Source organism: Pagrus pagrus (assembly GCF_965226575.1).
Source record: "Pagrus pagrus genome assembly, contig: HAP1_SCAFFOLD_499, whole genome shotgun sequence".
Lineage (NCBI taxonomy): Eukaryota > Metazoa > Chordata > Actinopteri > Spariformes > Sparidae > Pagrus > Pagrus pagrus.
Genome location: NW_028174968.1, coordinates 725 through 21223, shown reverse-complemented (window position 1 = coordinate 21223; position 20499 = coordinate 725). Strand labels below are relative to the sequence as shown.

The following is a 20499-nucleotide window of genomic DNA, read 5'->3' as shown; positions in this document are numbered from 1 at the left end:
GCAGGATTATCGAGATGATGCTTTTTGAGTTGTCATTCATTATCACAGGCTGATAAATAAAGGCGTTGAGTAGATATCCGACCTGTCCGGCTGCCTCCATGGCCGCCTTGTCCTCCTTCGCGAACCCTGTCAGCATCTTAGCCTGGAAGCCACCCGACAGAGCGATGAACGGCAGGAAGCACAGGATGAGCAGCGTGAGCTTCCAGCTGAAGTAGAAGGACATGAGGACGGCCACGCCGATGTTGGTCAGAGAGTTGACGATCATGCCGATCTGCGAGCCTGTGGCCTGAGGAACGGAAGAAATAAGTCACTTTACTCAAGATGTCAGTAACTTTTATTCATTGGGCCGACATCTGTAAGACATATGTGTGCTATCTGGGAAATTATACATTAATTTACTCTGTTGATTTCAATATAAATAGTAAATGGGCTGACAGATGCCCTGCAGGAGGCTATAAATGTTGTTAAATACTTTATTTCAATTAAAAATGGACATGTAAGACATTTCGTTGGAAGTTTCCATGTTTCTCTACATTTCCTGACAACAGAGAGCATATTTTATGTGTTATATAGGTCATGTCAATGTTTTTGCGAGGGCTAAAATAATCCACCTAAAAGTCATTACAAGCTTCCAGACGGCCTGAAAACCCCCCCCCAAACTTTTGTTGTTGACTCCATTGCCTCTGTAGTGCTCTGCCCTCTCACCGTGTGTGACTCTGCAGGACGTGAGCACGATGTATTATAAAATCGTTTGAAATCAAATTATGTTTTATCACCAGACGAATGGCCTGCTGTATTGGATAAATCTCACCTCGTCAGCTTTTTAAATAAATTCAGTTTTATCGCTGAATGTTGGACTGAATCGCTTTTAAGAATCATTATGGTTTTATATGAAGGCTGCAGCTCACTCCTTGGACTTGTGAGGCGTCGGTCGCCAGACGCGTGGTCAGAGCTCCGGGGCTGTTTCTGTGATCATCGAACCAGCCGATCTCTTGACCCAGCATGGCATGGAAGCCGAGCCGCCTTAACCTGCGGGTCAGCAGCTCTCCAGACTTGGAGAAGGCGTAACCCTGGCGAGACAAACACGGGAAGTACTTATTAAATTCAAAATACCTCCACCGGGATCTTCAACACAATTTAATATAATATAATAACATGTCTTTGTCTTCCCCTCCACCAGGGGGTCAGGACTGATGACGCAGTTCTGGAGCAGCATCTCAGCAGGACGTAGGACGATCCGTTTCATCCGAGGGAGGTATTAATTTGTTAAAGTAAAGGAGGTCTCTGGTGACTTTCCCACAACCTTGAACACAAGCAGGGGGTGAAGGCAGGAGCACAATCAGTCTTTCTGCTACTCTACCTGCAGCATCTGGGTGAAGAAAGAGACCACGCCGACCACGACGAAGAACACGCAGACACTATCAATCTCCCTCCTCTGAACCTCGGGATCCGTTATTGAGAATGTCTACGCACACACACACACACACACACACACACACATACAAAATAAAATGTTAATCAGGCCTTGAGCATTTATTACTCAATCAATGTGATAATATATGATAATAAATCATTAGCATACATATTTATATAGAGGTAATTATAATTTTTACATAAGGTTTTACTGATGACACAGAACATCAAGCTTGATCCAGTTAGTCAGATTATTTATAGATCAGGACGACGGTTTAAAGCCACCATATGTAGAATTTTATGTAAATATAGAATTAGTTTTTTCGAGAAAGGTATACATACCTGTAAAAAAGGGGGGAAATGGCTCAGTTTAAACACTAGCATTTAAAACAGGAAAGTTAGAGTCCAAAATGGAGGAAGCTATCGTAGCTTGTTAGCTCAGTCGCACCATCCACTTTTTTTTAACCCTGTCTTCATATAAACTGCCCCAAAGAAGCACTGTCTTACAACAATTACGCGATGACACCAAGAATACTTCTCTTAAATAAACTGTGTGGACTTATCGTCCGTTGCTATCCAAGCTAACTATCTTGCTAGCTAACAACTAGCAAGCTAGCCAGCTCAGAGGGGTATATGACTGCCTAGCGCAAGCCGGTTCCCAGTTAGTTAGCGTGTATTGCTGCACAATGTCAACAAAACGTTATACTGACTTTGATGTGTTCTCAACCTTTATAGGGTTACCAACACAGCTAGCTTAAACCGGCAATTTATGCTATGTCATACATTGATTGTGATAGGCTACAAGTGAAACCAGTTAGCCTTCTAAGAAATAGTGTACAAGTCCTTTAAATTAGCCACATCCTTTGTATTTGTGTTAATATTGGATTTTACGTAGCTGCCACTGATGGTGATTTTGCATAGTTTGCCACCATTTTGCCACAGACTGTTCTTTTCACCTAGTGGGACGTATCATCACTTTCCACTCTCTTCCATGTCAAAATCTACATATAGTGGCTTTAAGGCATTTAAAATGAACGTGAACCTCACCGCCAAGATCTGACTGAACAGCAGAGCGTAGACAGGGTTGACTCCTCCGTTTATGGCGGCTCCAAAGGATCCAAAAAGCATATAGGGCCACTCAGGTACGTTGTACTTGAGGATCCTGGCGACTGGAGCCGGCTCCACGACCTCTTCCTCTTCCTCCTCTGGGATGGCATTCTGAGTTAACACAGACATGTAGACATCAGCAGGCAGTAAAAGCGATTATCTGTGTATGCTGTTGATATAGAAGAAAACAAATGCAACGCCAGGAGCGTTTCTCACTAGTGGTCTTACACTCCCACACATAAAAATGCATGCACACCTTAGGTTTGTCTGCCTGTGACACAGAGTAAGCTCTGGGGCCGAGCTCTCCTGTCATGGAAACAGAGTCCGGCATCAGCTTGGACAGCTGAGATCGGGACCGCTGGCGGATCGAGGCCCTGCAAAACATAGAAAATTTACCAGGTCGAAGAAAAAAAAAGGTTTCTTAACTGTTTTTATCCATCACTTCATGCACATGAGTAGTCTAAGGACAATATATTGTCGCTCCTTGACTGCTGTTGTTTTTCTTGTTGCACTCATTACTGGGCTCTTGTAATGGTTTTGATAGAGGACCTCAAGCCTCCTCTGCTGCCGTACCGTTTGTGAGTGGCTCTGGATGATAGTGTCAGCTAAATGTAAAAGGGTAATTAAGTAAATGAAGGTATCAGTTTCGGCTGTGACACAACTCAATTTCAGACTGTAAAATCCTATTTAGATGCACAGCCAGGACCACGTAGATGGATATTATACACAAGGAAGCAAATGAGCAAGTGATAAAGGACAGGGGGTGATTGGGAATGTGTCCGTGTGATACCTCAAACTGCTGCGGTAGCTTCCCGCCCTGGATAGCTTCTCCGTCTCTTCTTCTTTATTAGCCACTAGTGCAAGAGATCGATTGAATTAGCACACAATCAGTGGATCCCGGGTCAAATATTTGAACTTTACGCTGCTGGACCTACTTTCCCGGGCCTTCTCGTTCAGAGCCTTGTCTCCTTGGCTCTGCAGGGTGACGAGAGTGAAGTAGACTCCCTTCCTCTCCAGCAGCTCGTTGTGTTTGCCCTTCTCCACAGCTCGGCCGTGCTCAAAGCCAACGATCACATCGGCGTTCTTGATGGTGGACAGCCGGTGGGCGATGGAGATGGTGGTGCGACCCATGCGTACCTACGATGAAATCAAATTTTGTAAAAAAACTCTCACGGTAGTTTAAAAGGTGCTGCTAACTGCTGCTTGATTTAATTTTTGAATGTTTTAAACCAAAATTCTTAAGTAATGCATCTGTAAAAATCCTGAGGGTGGTTATCTGATTGTGAATAAACCTCACATCCACCAAACCCAAAATCTGGGCCAAAAATACTGAGTTCAGCCTCACATTTTGTCAATATTTTGCAGCCAAGTGAAGAAAAACGCTAGAAGAAAAGAAAGAGGCAGAGAGAGCTGCCTCAAAGAAAGAAAAGGAGTCATGCAAGTGTGGTGATGTCGAGAGGAAGGACGAGATTTCTAACTGCGAAATGGACAGGAAGTGAGCCGAAACAACAACAACCCTTACAGCAACTTTAATCTCATGTCGAAAACTGTATTTGTAATAAATAGGTGTCCATTTCTTTATTCCTTTAAAGCTCTCACTTTGAGATTTCCTTCTTTAAAGGGAAACAAAACCGATTCTGCACTTCAAAGTCTAGATGCTAGCAGCTCCAGGCTACATTAGCAGCTACTAGGATAACACACAAGAGTCTTTGACACACATTTGAGTTGAATTATGAGTAATGCCCCCGGTTTTGCCAAGGAATAAAAAAGTCAATATAGCGAAAAGGAAGTTACAACAATTGGGATTCTCAGCGGAGCGCTAGACCCAAAAAAAGCCAGGGAGCATATTGCAAAAAAAGAGAAAAAATACTCTTTACTTTACTTGTTCATTCGGCTCGACACAGAACCTTCTCCAGAGTTTTTAACTGTTGTGCTGCGAGCCAAATAAACAAGTGAAATGTGAATATTTTGTCTTCCTTGACTCGGAAATTTAATATGTGCAACCCTTTCGTGCTTCTTAAAAAACTCAATATCTCTCTCTGCTGCATCGATTTTCTGCTTTTTGTATCATTAATTTTTTTATTGCAAAACAAGCAAATTACATTGAATACAACAGAGCGCTGACTACATTTTGAAAGGACCCTGACTGGACGATTTAGAGATAAAAAACAGGAGCTAATTCATCACACAGATCAGTCGGACTTACTTTGTCTAAAGCTTCTTGAACTACCGCCTCGCTCTCGTTGTCGAGGGCAGAGGTCGCCATGTCCAGCAGCAGGATACGAGGATTCCTGACGAGTGCTCGGGCGATGGCGATACGCTGCTTCTGACCGCCGCTCATCTGACCTCCGCCCTCCCCGACCAAGGTGTCGAATTTCTGTCAGATTTAAGATGACAGGGGAAGTTATCGGGCCTGTTGGTTGTCAAAACTACTTTGAATGTGTACTATTTTTGCACACGAGCATAAGCAGCTTCACCTGTGGCAGGTCCAAGATGAAGTTGTAGGCATTGGCCTCCTTCGTGGCAGTGATGATGTCCTCCATGGAGACGCCGGGTCGGCCGTAGCGTATATTCTCGGCGATGGTGGTGGCGAACAGCACAGGCTCCTGCTCCACAATGCCAATCAGCGAGCGCAGCCATTGGATGTTGAGCCCTCTGATGTCATGACCATCCAATGTCACCTGAAATGGAGGGCACAGAGAGAAACTGGTTTTGCTCACATTGATGGATGGTGCTATTAAAGTACTGTGCTGCTGTGATTTCCCCCCCCCTGCTATGTTACTTTCAAATGGTGGGGTTGTTATTGTAGTGGGGGGAAGAGGTTATTTCCTTCTTTAGATGTTGAAAGGAAGAAAAGAAGGTGCGCAAAGACCTCTAATTCTAGTAAAAGTGAAAAATGAGGCTGTTAGGACCCATTGGCTGAATAATGAAACAGATTATCATGTACTTCTATCACCCCAGGGGATGGTTATTTTTGAAACGACTGGAATAAAGCTTAGACAGAAGAAGGCAGCAGCTTCAGTGTGTCGAGGGAATCGTTCATGTCAGATGCCGACAAAAGTCAAACCTACCATTCCTTCTTTCGGGTCGTAGAAGCGCTGGATGAGCTGTATAGCGGTACTCTTCCCAGCTCCACTCGGGCCCACGAAGGCTGTGGTCTCGCCTGACTTCACTGCAACACTGAGCTGGTCCAGGATCTGAGGAGAGATCACACGACTCCCTGTTACAAGTCACACTGATGAAGAGTTTCTAGTTATATATGATAACAAATGTAAAGCCTGCGAGTACCTTGACTTCAGGTCTGGAGGGGTAGTAGAAGGTCACATTGTGAAACTCAATATCTCCTTTGACCCTGTCGAGCTTATAACCAGCCTCAGATAAACAATCAATCTCAGGCTCCTGGCAGTGGCATGAAAAATGAGACTTGTCAACAAGAAGCAGAGGCTAACTTTGAAAACAACTGACCTTGTAAGGATCAAAATCATGCAAAATAATTATAACATCAAGCGTTCTCACTCTTTCGATAGTCTCAAAGATGATGGTAGCAGCTCCACGACCTGCAGCGAACGCCTCCAGACATGGGGAGGCCTGCCCCAGATTCATGGCCGCTACCAAAACACCGAAGAACACCTGGAATGAAGAGGTCAGTATATTAGGGCCGCAGAAACACTCTCAGCCTGTTACAAGAAACATCCAATCAAAAAACGTAACCAGGAGTTTAGATCCAGCAAGAAAACGCTTAAAAAAATGATTAAAATAGGCAGGAAATGGAAATCTGTCAGTGGTGGTTGTAGTAAACAAAAAGAAACCACATAGATTCATGTTCTGTCACTGTGGTCAGTGGTTTACCTGCATTAGTGTTCCTGGTGTGTACTCGGCAGTGTCCACCACCAGACTGGAGCCATACCAGAAGGCCAGTCCATAGCACAGGAAGATGATCAGCCACATGTATCCGGTGAAAAAACCCATGATCAGACCTTTTCTGATGCCCCAGCGCTGCGCTGAGACCAAGTTCTTGTCGTACCTGTACAGGAGGAGGAGGGGTGGAGCTCACCTCAGCTGCATTTATATAGGAAAATTTAAAAAAGTAATCTGGCAGATATTACCTTTGAACTTCTTTTAACTCTCCACCAAAAGCAGCCACAGTCCTGATGGATGAAAGGACCTCGTCGGCTACAGCTCCAGCCTTGGCGTAGGCCTGCAGCTCCATCCCTGTTAGCTTAGCCACGAACTGGAGGAAAAACAGAAAGAGGCAAAGATGATGGAGAAGACAAGAGAAAGTAGGGGTAGATGCCACCTTTCTAGCTTCAGGGGACCTTATTTTCCTCTGAGAACAGATTTTCAAGACATACTAAGTCAAGAGAGATCAAGCCAAGGTCAAGTCAAGAGAACTTAGGTATAGAGAGTTTAAGTCAAGACATTCAAGACTCTGGGTCTCACCAGAGCCATAAGACCAGCTCCAACACCGATCAGTGGACTCGCTGCGACAATGACAAGAGTTAACTTCCATCCTTTCACAAAGCCGATGCTGAAACCACACACGAATGTGGTGAAGCGCTGCAGAAAAATGGCGACTTGATCCGCCATGGCATCGTTGATCTTGTTGATATCACTGTAATACAGATACAACCAGTTTATTACATACACACCACAACTCCAGAAATACTCTACGAAGCAGAGATCGCGCGATCATTGTGCCACTCACTCCGACATGCGAGTGTTGAGCTCCCCTACGGAGGTGCAGTCAAACCAGCCGATCTCCATCCTCATCACTTTGCTGAAATACATGTTTCTGATGAGCTTAATCTGCCTGGCAGCGGCTGTCACCCACAGGGAGATCTGTCAGTTGTAAAAACAGAGTCAGATTTCTTCAATGTTGTTGCTGTTGCAGGGTATAAAAGCACACAGGGCAGCCGAGGGAATGCTATCGAGGTGCTTTATGGGATATGTAGGATCAAGCAGTTTGATCCATAGGCTCTCAAAGTCAGGATATCTCCAACTGTTTGCACTTTGAGTTGGATCATTCTTTCCTGAAAGTTTACTTATAAATCTCTAAAGCACTGAGATCCAAGACATTTTACCACTGTCTGGATATAATTTCATGTAACCTTAATAAGAGCTGCCTCTGTTGGTGTTGCGTTGTGAACAAAGTATTAACTGAAAAGCATTCAAACTATTGTTCACGGCTCAGAGGGTTGATCTGTTGTCAGCAGTTAACAATTTCAGAGGAAGATTTCAAATGTTGCTCAGTTTTCCTCAAGACTTCATCGCTAGATAGGATCAAATTGTGTCATGCTGATTGGATTTAAGTGAAAGCAAAGGATGTCAGAGACTAATCTAATTTTAGATGTCTCTCTTTGTGTGAAAACAGTGACATTTTAAGACCAACCTGAAAGTATCCCAGCAAGAAGACAGCTGCTCCAATTCCAACATAATAGAAGGCAAATAATGTCATTTCATATTCAATGTCGAGAAGCCTGAAAGATAAATAAATCATACACATGAGGACTACAAAACCACATACACACTTAAACACAGATCTCAAACTTTTAATGTCACATCCTACACTATATTCGATGTTGGAAAAAGCCAACCTCATGCATTACACACAACCCACTTACCCACATGGCCTGGCTTTCAGCGGTTTGAGCATCTCCCATGTTGAATTGTGCATGAACCAGTCTGACTGGTTCTGGCTGTTCGCTGCAGTGTAGTTCGTCTTCCACTGGATAGTGTTGTTCACGCACTCCTTCCTGTCGTCCATCAGCTCGTTCAGCTCCACGTCGTACTCGATGAAGGTGTCGGTGAGCATGCCGAACACCAGCAGCATGAGCGGCTGGGCCGAGCCGTGCAGCACGGCGCATACGCTACCTATCACCATCATCAGCACGTCGTGGCATGTGGCAAACCGGAACTGGAAAGAAAATGCACAAATACACAAGTAGAGATGAAGAAAAAGGGGAAATGTTTCATAGTGATGAATGAAAAACTGGAGGGTGTTTTACCAGCTGAAAGAAGCCGACCCTGATCGCTGGTTGCTGCTCTTTTCCTTGATCTCTGTTTGGAAAACAGAATCAGTTTTTTATTGAGGTGGCAACCTATCCAATGTGTCAAACTACCCAATGTGTCAACCTACCCAATGTGTCAACCTACCCACTGTGGCAACCTACCCACTGTGGCAAACTACCCAATGTGGCAAACTACCCAATGTGTCAACCTACCCAATGTGTCAACCTACCCACTGTGGCAACCTACCCACTGTGGCAACCTACCCACTGTGGCAAACTACCCAATGTGTCAACCTACCCACTGTGGCAACCTACCCACTGTGGCAACCTACCCACTGTGGCAAACTACCCAATGTGGCAAACTACCCAATGTGTCAACCTACCCACTGTGGCAACCTACCCACTGTGGCAACCTACCCAATGTGGCAAACTACCCAATGTGTCAAACTACCCACTGTGTCAAACTACCCAATGCAAACTATCCAAATCCTCAATATTTTACTCACTTCTCTTTGTCCTTTGAAGCTGTCATGGACCTGAATGGAAGAAAACAGAGGATACTGTGACCTACTAAACATACTACGTCACTCAATAACCTAACTTCATCACACGTTAACTTTAAATTTGATAAATGAACCATTAAAGCTGGGATGCCCTGAGAGCTCAAAACACTGCAGCAATATGACAACACATGCACAGCATTAGGAAAAACAACAAAACAATGCAGACTTACTGGTTATAAAAAAGACTTCAGATTAGAGCTGTAACGATTAATCAACCAGACGATTAGTTAGTCAACTATTTTGATAATCAATTCATTAGTTTGAGTTATTTTTAAAATTAAAGTAAAATTCTCTGATTTCAGTTTCTAAATGTGAATATTTTCTGCTTTCTTTACTCCTCAGTGACAGTAAATTGAACATATTTGGGTTGTTGACATCATCTTGTTGAACACTTATTATAAACCAAACAACTTATTGATTCATTGAGAATAATCAACAGGTTAATTGACAATTAAAACAGTCTTTAGTTGCAGCCCTGTTTGCATGTGGTATCTGAAGCTGCATTGTGTTTAGCTCAGAGCCAGCATTAGTAAACTCAAAGGGACTTGTTGATAGCGACCAACAAGAATGTTTGATATATAAATGCATCAGTAGGATTTGTGCTCCTTTGTGAAGTGTTGGTATAGCTGTTAAAGACTAAATATAAAGGCTGAATAAACCCCTGCCTACATACATAAATACATACACACGGTCAAGGTCATTGAACTCCTCATAAATAACTCTCTCTTTCTAGCTACTAGATTTCTTGTGAAAGGGCTGACAGCCACACATTGTAGCCAAGTTGTTCCTGTTCAGGCTGAAAGCACATTTCAGACTGCCCGTTCTGTTTGCTTCTTTTTTTCTTTCTTTTTTTTTTTGGACTGTTTAATCACTGCACTTTGCACTTACATTGTGAAACCATGCTTAAATATTAAAATACATTCCAGCAGACTGACTGTACATCCACACTGACACCAACGCCCAGAGAAAAAGCAGTCCTCTTCTACAAAAACAGTGAGTAATACTCCGTTTTTTAGATCTGAAAGGGGCACTATGAGGTTGTGAGTAAATTTGAACGTAATATTTACAATATTAATGAGGTAATAATACAAACTCAGAAGTATTTATTTTTTACATAACTGAATAAACAAGCTGTTGTCAAAGGAAATACGGTTTGAAGCTAGAAAGGTGGCAGGGTCCGCCACATATAAACAAAGTAAAACCGTATAAATTGTGTTGTCCTTTAGGTCAGTTTGTTTATTCAGTTTATTCAGTCATGAAAACAAAGAGAGTTTGATAATATAGTTAGTTAAGGCACAAAAACGACATAGTGTACCTTTAAAACAATAAGATATACATAAAATACTGCACAGAATACTTACATATAGGAGCCAGCTGGTTCTGCAACACAATAAAAATAAAAAGCATTCAACTTTTTTGCACTTTGCGTCTCTAGCTGAAACATAATTTCTTATTCTCAATATGAGTTAACATAAAAGTGCATTACCTTCATCTGAGAAGTCATAGCTTTGGTTCTCCTGTCCCAGTTTTTTAATGCTCTGCAGTCTCACTGATCCAGTCGGCATGTTGACTCATCTGGGAAAAGCAAGAATTAAAGCGCTTTTCAGGTGTCCAACACTAGAATAATTACTGTGTGACTGTCACGTCAGATTTTAAATCCCACTTGAAAGTAGTTTTTATTTTTATTTTATTTAGCTGTCATCCACTTTAAAGGAAAAATAAAATTAGACATTATGAGCCCGTTTAAAAATGAGAAACTTACCTGCACGTTTCCTTTTTAAGAACAAAACAATCGTATCTGTGATTGAAACTGATCCTCAGAGAGAAAAGGCCGTACGGTATCCAGACACGCAGCTGTTTTGTCCTCCAGTTAGTTGTAGTTGTGGTGCCTTGTCACTGGTGTGTAGGAGGACACACTGTGCACCTTGGTAGCAAGTCACATGCTCTTATTGAGCAGATTTGGGCTTGGTTGGCACTCAGGGTCAGAGTGTTTTGTTTGAGGGTAAGTGTCCTGTCGGTTTAGGCCACTGACCCCGGCGGGCAAACATTTCCCCGTTACTGCATCCTCACTGATGAATTCTCACAGGTGATAGCTTTTAAATGAGTGCTGTGTAATCCTTCTCACAATATTCTCTGTGAATCATATGCTAATGTGCTCCTACAGAGCAGAAACCTGTGTTTAAGGTTTAAAACATGTAAATCTTGTCCAGTTGTTTGCTTACATGGTACACTGGATTATAACGCCAGCCTGCCTGTCAGTCGGGCGCGTAATACTAATAACCAAGAAGAAGCGTGAAGCAAACTGTTGTGTTTGGAGTGTTTGGATTTCTTTCTCCAAGACTTGGCCTGATTTGATGGACCCTGAAACTGAAAGGTCCTGATTAGTGCAGGGATTAATAGGATTTAAGGAAAGACGAGAGGCTTTAATGGACAATTCTTCAATTACTCTGATGGCTTTAGAGCGTTCTGAGAGCCGCCCTTTAAAAACAGCTTCAGTGGACCGATCACTCGATTTATTGAATGGACTTACAATTGGGATTACTATACAGTGTTTCCTTTGCATTACAAAAGAAATCTTCGAAGCCAAACATCCCGAGTTAATGAGAATTAACAACATTATTCCTTAACGGTGTCCAAAGCCTTGAAGGAATGCAAGAAAAGAAAAAAAAAAGTGAATAATCAAGGAAATCTAAAACTAGACGATGTGTCTAATGGACATAAACCCCAATTTAGCTTCATGTATTATACATTAAAATATTAACAAAACCTCCTTTTAAAGTCCAGAAAGTGCATTTATTCATTGATTCGCTCATCTACCAAAATCAATTTGCGCTGAAATGTCTTCAAATGCTTACAGCAAATAAGCTCGTAATTAATTAGATTAATTTTTAATGGTTGACAGCACCAGTATTAACCTAATGTGCTCTGTCAGTGTATCAGCGATGCCGACAGTGGAGGGCCATTTTGTGTCCAGTGCTGTGGCCTCAGGATACAACCGTGTGGAACATTATGTAGTGTGATCGTAGCTTATTTTGTGCATTATGAGTTTTACTTTTTCTTACTTTACTTTTTAAAGACTCTTAAAGCTCAAAGAGAAAATCAACCCCACCTAAGCATCAGAATTAGTGTGTGTCAAAAGGCTGGGATTGCATCTACAAACACACCGCGTTAGCTAATTATGCTACTTTTTAAGCAGTTATCAATAATTTTTTTTAAAAAAGAAATAAAACATTATTCTTCTCATGAACGATGAGTATAATTGTTATTCAACACATTTAACTCAATTCAATACACTCCATAGTTTTGATACTTAGTCTGGTGTGACCAGTAGCTTACGGAGGCTAATGTCAGCTAATATTAGCAAAATTAGCTAGTATATCTACAATAACAGACACTCACTCTCACACTCTTCCATACTGTTAAATTGTGGTTATGTGTTTAACATGATCCCATAATATCCACACTGTTTCTCAAAAGTCACACAGGCACCAAAGCTACAACACAGTTTTCCTTTTCATCTGGGCACCGGCTGTGTGTTGACATTCAAAAATTGTGCACCGGAGGTTATTGCCCTCTTCCACTCCAATTCCTGGTCCGCTTCATGTTTGGAGACGTTTGTCGTTTTTTTCATTGAATGCAACAACTAGGGAATCAATGTCCTCATACTGCTGACCAACATACTAATGTGAGATAAATAATACGTTTCAGACAAATAGGTAGAGTGAAGGTTTATTTATTTAACTTGCTAATAAATGAATTGTCAGCGCACATTTTCTTGTATTTAATAACTGTAGGATACATTTCTGCTCTGAAAAAAACTTCTCAAAGGGAATAACAAAATTTGGTGAGACATTGTCGGGCTGTATCTGGTCTGTTTGGACAGCAGTAAGTCCTGAGTTATCCTCTTTTGTGAACCAAGGGTGAAATGTAATGGACAATTATCACCAATGTTAATGTTTTTTGTTGTAGGTTTGGTTAAATCATTAAAGCTTGAATAAACATGAGTGCAACAGGTGTGATTCTATATTTTTTTAAGTCTTAAAAAAAGTTTGATTTCCATCTATTCATCAGGCGATTCAATTACGTACGATAACCTACTACTTGTGTGTCATTTTGACTGATTGGATTCCTTCATGTTTACAAATGAGAACAATTGATTGCTCACTGGGGGTCGTGTGCCTGCGGTCATTCACCGCTGCCTTCAAATGCTGTCAGGAAACTTCAGAGACAAAGCCTCTGAACATGTGTCGGAGAAGAGGATATTATTATACGTCAACAACTGAAGAATTGAATCATGTCTTTTATTCTTTTAGATCGAGTGTTGATTGTAACCGTGTTTTTGTCATTATTAATTATTACCCTGCATGGATGTTGACTGAAACTGAGCGTAAGCAAACAATCACAAGTAGCGTTAAATACAACTTTAAAGTGTGCAATTTCCTATGTTTCCTGAACTTCTCAGACATTTAGAGGTTGGAAGACTGCGTCAACAACTAAATTACATGTAGGTGTATTTTACTACTCAACTTTGTTTAACAGCACTGTGTATGAGCATGTTTTATATTTCTATTTTCTATTTCAAACACAGGCCTGGAGCATTCACGTGTGCAAACACTTAATCACAGCTTAATTAATGGAAAGATATCTTTTGAGGAGTGCATGAAGGCAGCATCTGGACAACAGGAAATTAATCTCCAAACAACACTGCTGCCACCGTGTGGTAGAAATGTGAAAAGCTTCCCATGACCCTTGGTCGACACTGTAAAAGATAAAGTGGGGATGTTTTATTTAATGTGAAGAAATAAGCTGTTTATGTGAAGTTAGTAATATAGGCTGACCCATAACCTTCATTATTAGACATTAGCACAGAGAATATAGGCCTTTGCCGTCTGTGGTCATAATGAGGATATCATTAGGACATCCTGTTTTGTTGGACAGATGCAGGAAGTGTAATCATGTGCACGAGCATAGAAAGGAAACAGAAATCTATTGAACAGCATTTTTTTCTGGAGGATAAGATATCAACATTATTATTTTAACCTTGAGGTTTTGAATATGTTGTATGTTGTTTCAACGTCAGCCTCTGTTTTCAGTCTCCCCTCTTATAGAAACAACAGCGAGACAGAAAACCCTACAATACAAAACAAACCAAGACCGCAGTATTTTAGAAATCTGTTCAGCTAAGCAGAAAAAACGGCCATCGCCACCAGATAAATAGGAATTTAATGGTGTCTCCCTGTTAGAGCTGATTAGATGTCACTGAGATAACAAGATGAAATATGAGGCCTTTGCCATTAACTTGTATTTCAGCTGTTTAATATACACTGCATGTAAATATAATGTTGGAGAAAACATTTATATGTATTTATAGATATTTATGATACTATGTAAGCAGAGGAGTGTCTCCACGTTGATGAATACATAAATAAACGTGGAAACTAAATGAGGAAATAAGTAAACAAGTGCTGAAATAAGATACGATGAGCTGTTATTGATCCCCAGAGGAGACGCTACAGAAATAAGAACAGATAAATATAGAAAGTATAAATAAACAATGAGAGGTAACTAAATAATGGAAACATTTAGACCCGTCACACCTTTTTATAATGATTATTTTATTGGCTTTATGAGACTGACCACTGACAGCTGTACTCTACTTAATACAATTCAAGTAAAATAATAAATAAATAAATACAAGAGCAATTAAAGACTAAATTACCAGGCAAGACTTACAGTGCTACAGCAAAGTGTCTAGTATATATAAATAGTGACATTATATACTAGTATGGTGCTGTTTGTCTGGATTAATATGGAAATATGATACAAATCTAGCATAGCTGGCCAGAGCTTTTCCACTAATGGCCCTCAACAACCTCATCGGGCCCTTTGATCATGTTGTTAGCAGGATAATGAGCTCATTCATTCCTCGTGTCTGTTGCTGAGCACAAAAATACTCTTTTTTCATTAAAAATGAAACTGACAACTGAGTGTATTGTTCTGTCCTGTATTTTTGCACATAAAGGCTGATGTTTATATTTTTCTATTGTGAAAACTAATAATGTTTCAACACATTATATTTCTGCACTTCACAGGTCAAAAACAGGGAATGTAAAAGTCAGTTGATTGGCCTGTAGTAGGCAGTGTTGTACAAAGTACCCAAAGCCATGTTTATGACCCTGCAGCTCTCCTATTGGTGGAGGGGGACGTCATAATCTCAGGAGGGTGGAGAGCTTCACATTCCTCCACTGGTGGTCAGACTGTCAAGGGAGACCTCTGCGCCACAAGTAAGACTTAATCTTCTGTGTAGTTAACACATTTAGACAGAAGGGAGAGTGTTTATTACAGCCTGTGCACAGACTGTTATACAGAGGGACTAATGTGTTTGTATGTGATGTTACCTGTTGTGCACACCGGCCCATAAAGAAAAGCATAGCATAACATTTTTTTATCTGTTAATCAGGAAGATAAACGTTGAGTGAGTGAACTTTGAAATCAGTTCAACTATGTTGTTGAGCAATTTGGTGTCAACAACTTAAGGAAGTCACTTAAGGACTTTACTTTGTAGTTACATTAAATCACCAGAAATGTAATATTAAAGTTATCTGACAAACAGTTTGTGTTTACTATCCATGTGTAGTGACAGAGGGATGTTTAAATCTCTATTAAATGTCACAGAGGCACTTTTTAACTTCATTACAATTGTTTGACTGTTTTTTATTAGTTAGATTTGAAGGTTCCAGCTTTAAAACATGTGATTAATGAATCAGGATTCATTTCCTTCACTGTTCCACTTCTGTGGCCCTAACGACCCTGAAACTCAGAGCTCATATGTGTCCTTAATGACTCTGTAAGGACACTCCCACACAGAGTTTAAAAGCCTGCAACTCCCCTCCAGTTAGTTAGAACTGAAGAAGCCTCTTGGATGAGAAGTGAAACGTCTTCAAGAAACTGAAACAAGTCCAGTTGCGTGCGATACAGCACCTAGATTTGCTATGACCTGGATGACTGAGAAACCTTCTTCAACATAATGTATGAGTAGCATTTTACTGTGGTAATTGGTTAATTTTAACCTGATTGGTTTTATGTACAGCATTGACTTTTATAAACCAATCATATGTTAAGAGGTAAAAGGGAAGAGGTACATTATTTCCTCCCAAATGTAGTAAAGTAGGAGAACAGAGGAGCAAGTGCAAGCTCATATGTTAAGAGGTAAAAGGGAAGAGGTACATTATTTCCTCCCAAATGTAGTAAAGTAGGAGAACAGAGGAGCAAGTGCAAGCAAGTATCTCAAGCACTTGTGAGATTATGTACATCTGCATGCCAGAACTGGTTCACGCTGTTCTAGTTTAAACAAGAGCCACAGCATGTAACTTTGACTTGCACAACATTATATTACAGTATATGGGCTCAGTGTGACTAAAAGTCTCTTCTGAGAAATCACATTTCCAGTTCTTTCTCCATACAGTCATGTTCCTGTACCTCCTGGGGCTGCTGGTTTTCTACTACCTGTACCGCTGGGTCAGGGAGCTTCCAAGAGTCCCTGACAAAGGCAACAAGTATGTGTACATCACAGGCTGCGACTCTGGCTTTGGAAACCTCCTGGCCCGCCATCTGGACAAGAAGGGGTTCAGAGTGATCGCTTCTTGTTTCAGCGAGAAGGGAGAAGAGGAGCTGAGGAAGGCATGCTCAGGCAACCTCATCACAACACACCTGGATGTCCGGTCCAAGGACAGCGTTGCCAAAGTTGCAGCGATGATCAAGGACAAAGTGGGGGAGCATGGTGAGTGTTGACTGTTAGCTGTTGGCTTGATAAGCATGAATCTTTGTACATGTTCCCGTTGGGATGAATTGTAGTAACCTTGGTGATCCTCTGACTTTTCATCTTGGCCCCCTTCAGGCCAAAATACATGGAATCAGTCTCAATTATACTTTGTGTTTCATGCTAACTAGCGAATGCTAATTGTAATAACTTCGATGAACCTCTGACTTTTCATCTAGTGCCACTATCAGAGCGAAAGTTAAATGTGTCCAGTGCTTTGGTTAATGACCAAATACATGATTTTTTGTGCTTATAGGCTAATGTTAGCATGCTAACAAGCTAAAGCAAGATGGTGAACATGGCAAACAAAATGCCTGCATAGCATCAGCATGTTAGGACTGCCATATGAGCATGTTGACATTAGCATTTGACCAAATAAATATTACTGTGCCTAAGTACAGCCCCACATAGTTCATAGCATAGCTGGTGATCAAAGATGGCCAAAGTCTGGCCTGCGGCCAAAGAAGTTTCCAATTAAGTTATATATTATACAATTATATGATTTAATTTTTTGTAAGGTAAAAGTGCTCTTTGATTATGTAGATCATCAATCATTAGTTATTAGTTCATAATCTGAGGACGGCAGAGTGATTAACTCTCTTAGAAGTCATCTGACTACAAAGCAAGGACTCTCTGTCTGTCTGTTACTCGCATATCTCGAGAACCGTTCATCCGATCTACTTTGCACTTGCCAAGTTTGTGACTGAGGACCCAAGAAAGTGCAGTGTCAAGTTTTATGCAATTTGGACACATGACACATTCAACATTAATAAATCTTGAATAAACAGCGAACAGCGCTCTGTGCAGCAGCCGTGGTGTGGCTTCATGGCTCTGGGGAAGCAGACATAAACAAAATGGAGATTAGCGTAGTGCAACAACTTGCTGTAGTAATGCATTGCAGTGAGAAAAAAACAAAAGCAGATGGCTAAAACAAGTCTGAAAAAGCAGGCAACACAGGTTTTCTGTTCTTCAGCGAGAGGTGGAGGTGATGCCAGTCATCACCCAACCCACTACCCTCACCTGAAACCTTGTTGGCACACTTTGAATTCTCTCTCCTGCAGACTCATCTCTTCAGTAGACTGTGTCTGCTGGTTTTGAAGTTTTAACATTTAGATCACAAGTGTTAAAAACAGCTTTATTGACCAGACGTCCTCTGTGTGATTCCTCTAGGTTTGTGGGCTGTAGTGAACAATGCAGGCGTGTCCGTCCCCAGTGCTGCTTGTGATTGGCTGACCATCGACGACTACAAAAACATGCTGGACGTGAACCTGAACGGGGTGATCGCAGTGACCCTAAGCGTCCTGCAGCTTATCAAGAAGGCCAAGGGGAGGGTGGTCAATGTAGCCAGTGTGTTTGGGAGGATCAGTGTTACAGGAGGCCCGTACTGTGTCTCCAAGTACGGTGTGGAGGCTTTCAATGACAGTCTCAGGTGAAACATTAACTCAGACAGTCAATTATTTGTCAGAATGTCAACAGAGAGATTTCTTACTTTGCTCACAAGTACTGATTATACAGATAAACAATAATATTAATGAATTAAATCTTTGGTTTAGGTTAAACATGGCACCTTTTGGCGTCAAAGTCCTCTGCATTGAGCCAGGCTTCTTCAAAACAAACGTGACTGACGCTGCTATCCTGACCAGAAACGTCCACACGCTGTGGGACAGACTGCCCCAGGAGGTCAAAGATGACTATGGAACAGAATTTCTGAAGAAGGGTAAGTTTGCCTCATCTTTTCTGTCATTCGTGTTTCGATTCACAAATGTATTTACTCCGCTCCTTTCTCCTCTCCCAGTGGAAGTGATGATATCAGACAAAGTTGCCAAGATAAGTGATGGAGATCTGATGAAGGTGGTCAACTGCATGGAGCACGCTGTAGCCGCCGTCCGGCCGCGCACCCGCTACTCACCAGGCTGGGACGCCAAGCTCTTCTGGCTGCCGCTGTCCTACATGCCAACCTGCTTCACTGACTATCTCATGAGCAGAGAGGCCATTCCGATTGCCAAGCAGATGCAATAAAGCGTGCTTTTTTAAAATCCATGTGTTATCCAACCATTCAATTTAAAAAAGCACATTGTCTTTATTTTCTATAGACTGGCTTTTCTGACGTGCAGTGGAACTGTGGGCATTTTCAAGGCCGCCTTATCTACTGGCAGATAGGGCTTCGCTCGGGCTAATGATCTGATCCTAGCCCAGAGCAGTAAAAAATTTTTTTAAAAAAGCAGCCTGGTTTGGACTCAACTACAAAGTACATATGGAGCTGAAAAGTAAAGTGCTTCTTCCTGTATGTACATGAGTGATATTTTGCGGTGGTCTGTACAGGCTTGAAACATGTCTTGACAACTATTAAAAACCAGTGAATTCAGTTTCTTCGAGTGTCTTGTTTTTTCTCGTGGTTGCTGTAGGCCTTAAAGGTCAGTAAAACATTACAAATATAGCTGAAATTATAAGAATGCCAAGAAACAAACTGTTTGGACTTAAGTCAACATATTGTGTTGCAGAGACATCGACCCAAGTACTAAAGCATGCTAAATAGCTAGCACCTAAAGAAGTGATAGTACGATAATAAAGAGCACCAACGCTCCCTTGGTGCTTCAAGATCCCAGTCTATGGGTCAAGGTCATATCATTATTGCTGGGAAGCACTGAATGGTGGTAAAGGTATTCATATATCTGCCCAGTATGACCATAAAAATGGCCTAACATTGGCTTAAATATAACTCAAACCCTGCTGTCGGACTTCTTTATTATTGTTTTGTCTCATTTCCCTTATGACCCATTAAAAAAGGTGCAATGTCTAAGAATCGGTCACCTATCAAATTCGTAGTAAACAGCCCGTAGTTAGTTAGCAGTTCAGGACCAGAGGATTGATGTTCACACCGTCAGGACAGGACAGGCCGGGTCTAGCTGATTAGTATGTCAACTTCAGGGGCCAGTTGTTCAAAACATTTAATCTGGATCAAAATGATCCGGATTTGGAAATCCCATTTTTTGCTATTCAGGATCAGGTAAGGCGTCTTACTTTTATGCCGGTTTTTCAAAGCAACACTGGACTAGGGATGGGCAATGATTTTTGATTATTCGAATAGTCTTAAATCATAAATAATCGATTAGTAAATCATGTCTGAAAAAAATATTCCTTTGTTTTACTGGCGCCTTCCGCATGGGGGCAGTATAGCATTTGATACGCTGTGTGATGGGCTGATGTTAGATGCCACCGTAGAAGAAGAAACAAGCAGGCATGGAGCCGATTAGTCGAAAAATAATCGATTAGTTCCCTGTGATTATCGAATAGTAGTTCTGCTTGAAATGCCCATCCCTACATTGGACTGGATCACCCTGATCCGGATACACAGTTTTCAAGATTACCAAATCCGGATTACCAGTGCTCTAAATGGGACAGCATATCACAATGTGGGCTACCAGCTATGTAAAGAACAACAGGTAGAAGAGCCAACATGGGGTCACTGTAAGTGTTTCTTATTTTGAGACAAAACACAAAAATAACATAAACATCCACTTCCATTCATAATTTCTTTTATGACCCCTCATCTCATTCACATTCTGGGTGATTTCAACCCAAATGTCTT

At 41.4% G+C, this 20499-nt stretch overlaps 2 protein-coding genes across 2 annotated transcripts; one reads left to right on the top strand and one right to left on the bottom strand.

Annotated features, from left to right (window-relative positions):
• Positions 1–82: 82 nt before the first annotated feature.
• Positions 83–10656, bottom strand: LOC311254162 (bile salt export pump-like; the record flags this gene model as incomplete). The annotated part of the gene is made up of 22 exons (XM_084384562.1): positions 83–286; positions 909–1070; positions 1361–1465; positions 2461–2631; positions 2777–2894; positions 3311–3374; positions 3456–3657; positions 4727–4897; positions 4998–5201; positions 5592–5717; positions 5809–5919; positions 6037–6150; positions 6370–6544; positions 6627–6751; positions 6961–7132; positions 7226–7359; positions 7910–7997; positions 8142–8434; positions 8526–8577; positions 9035–9064; positions 10453–10471; positions 10578–10656. Coding segments are annotated over 22 exons (2919 nt in total), but the record flags the coding sequence as incomplete, so codon positions are not given.
• On the top strand, positions 10050–19275 carry LOC311254163 (retinol dehydrogenase 7-like). Its single transcript, XM_084384563.1, has 6 exons — positions 10050–10084; positions 15274–15375; positions 16557–16871; positions 18081–18339; positions 18464–18627; positions 18706–19275. The coding sequence occupies exons 3-6, from the start codon at positions 16559–16561 to the stop codon at positions 18927–18929; spliced, it is 960 nt and encodes a 319-aa protein (XP_084240689.1). The 5' UTR covers positions 10050–10084; positions 15274–15375; positions 16557–16558; the 3' UTR covers positions 18930–19275.
• Positions 19276–20499: the final 1224 nt, after the last annotated feature.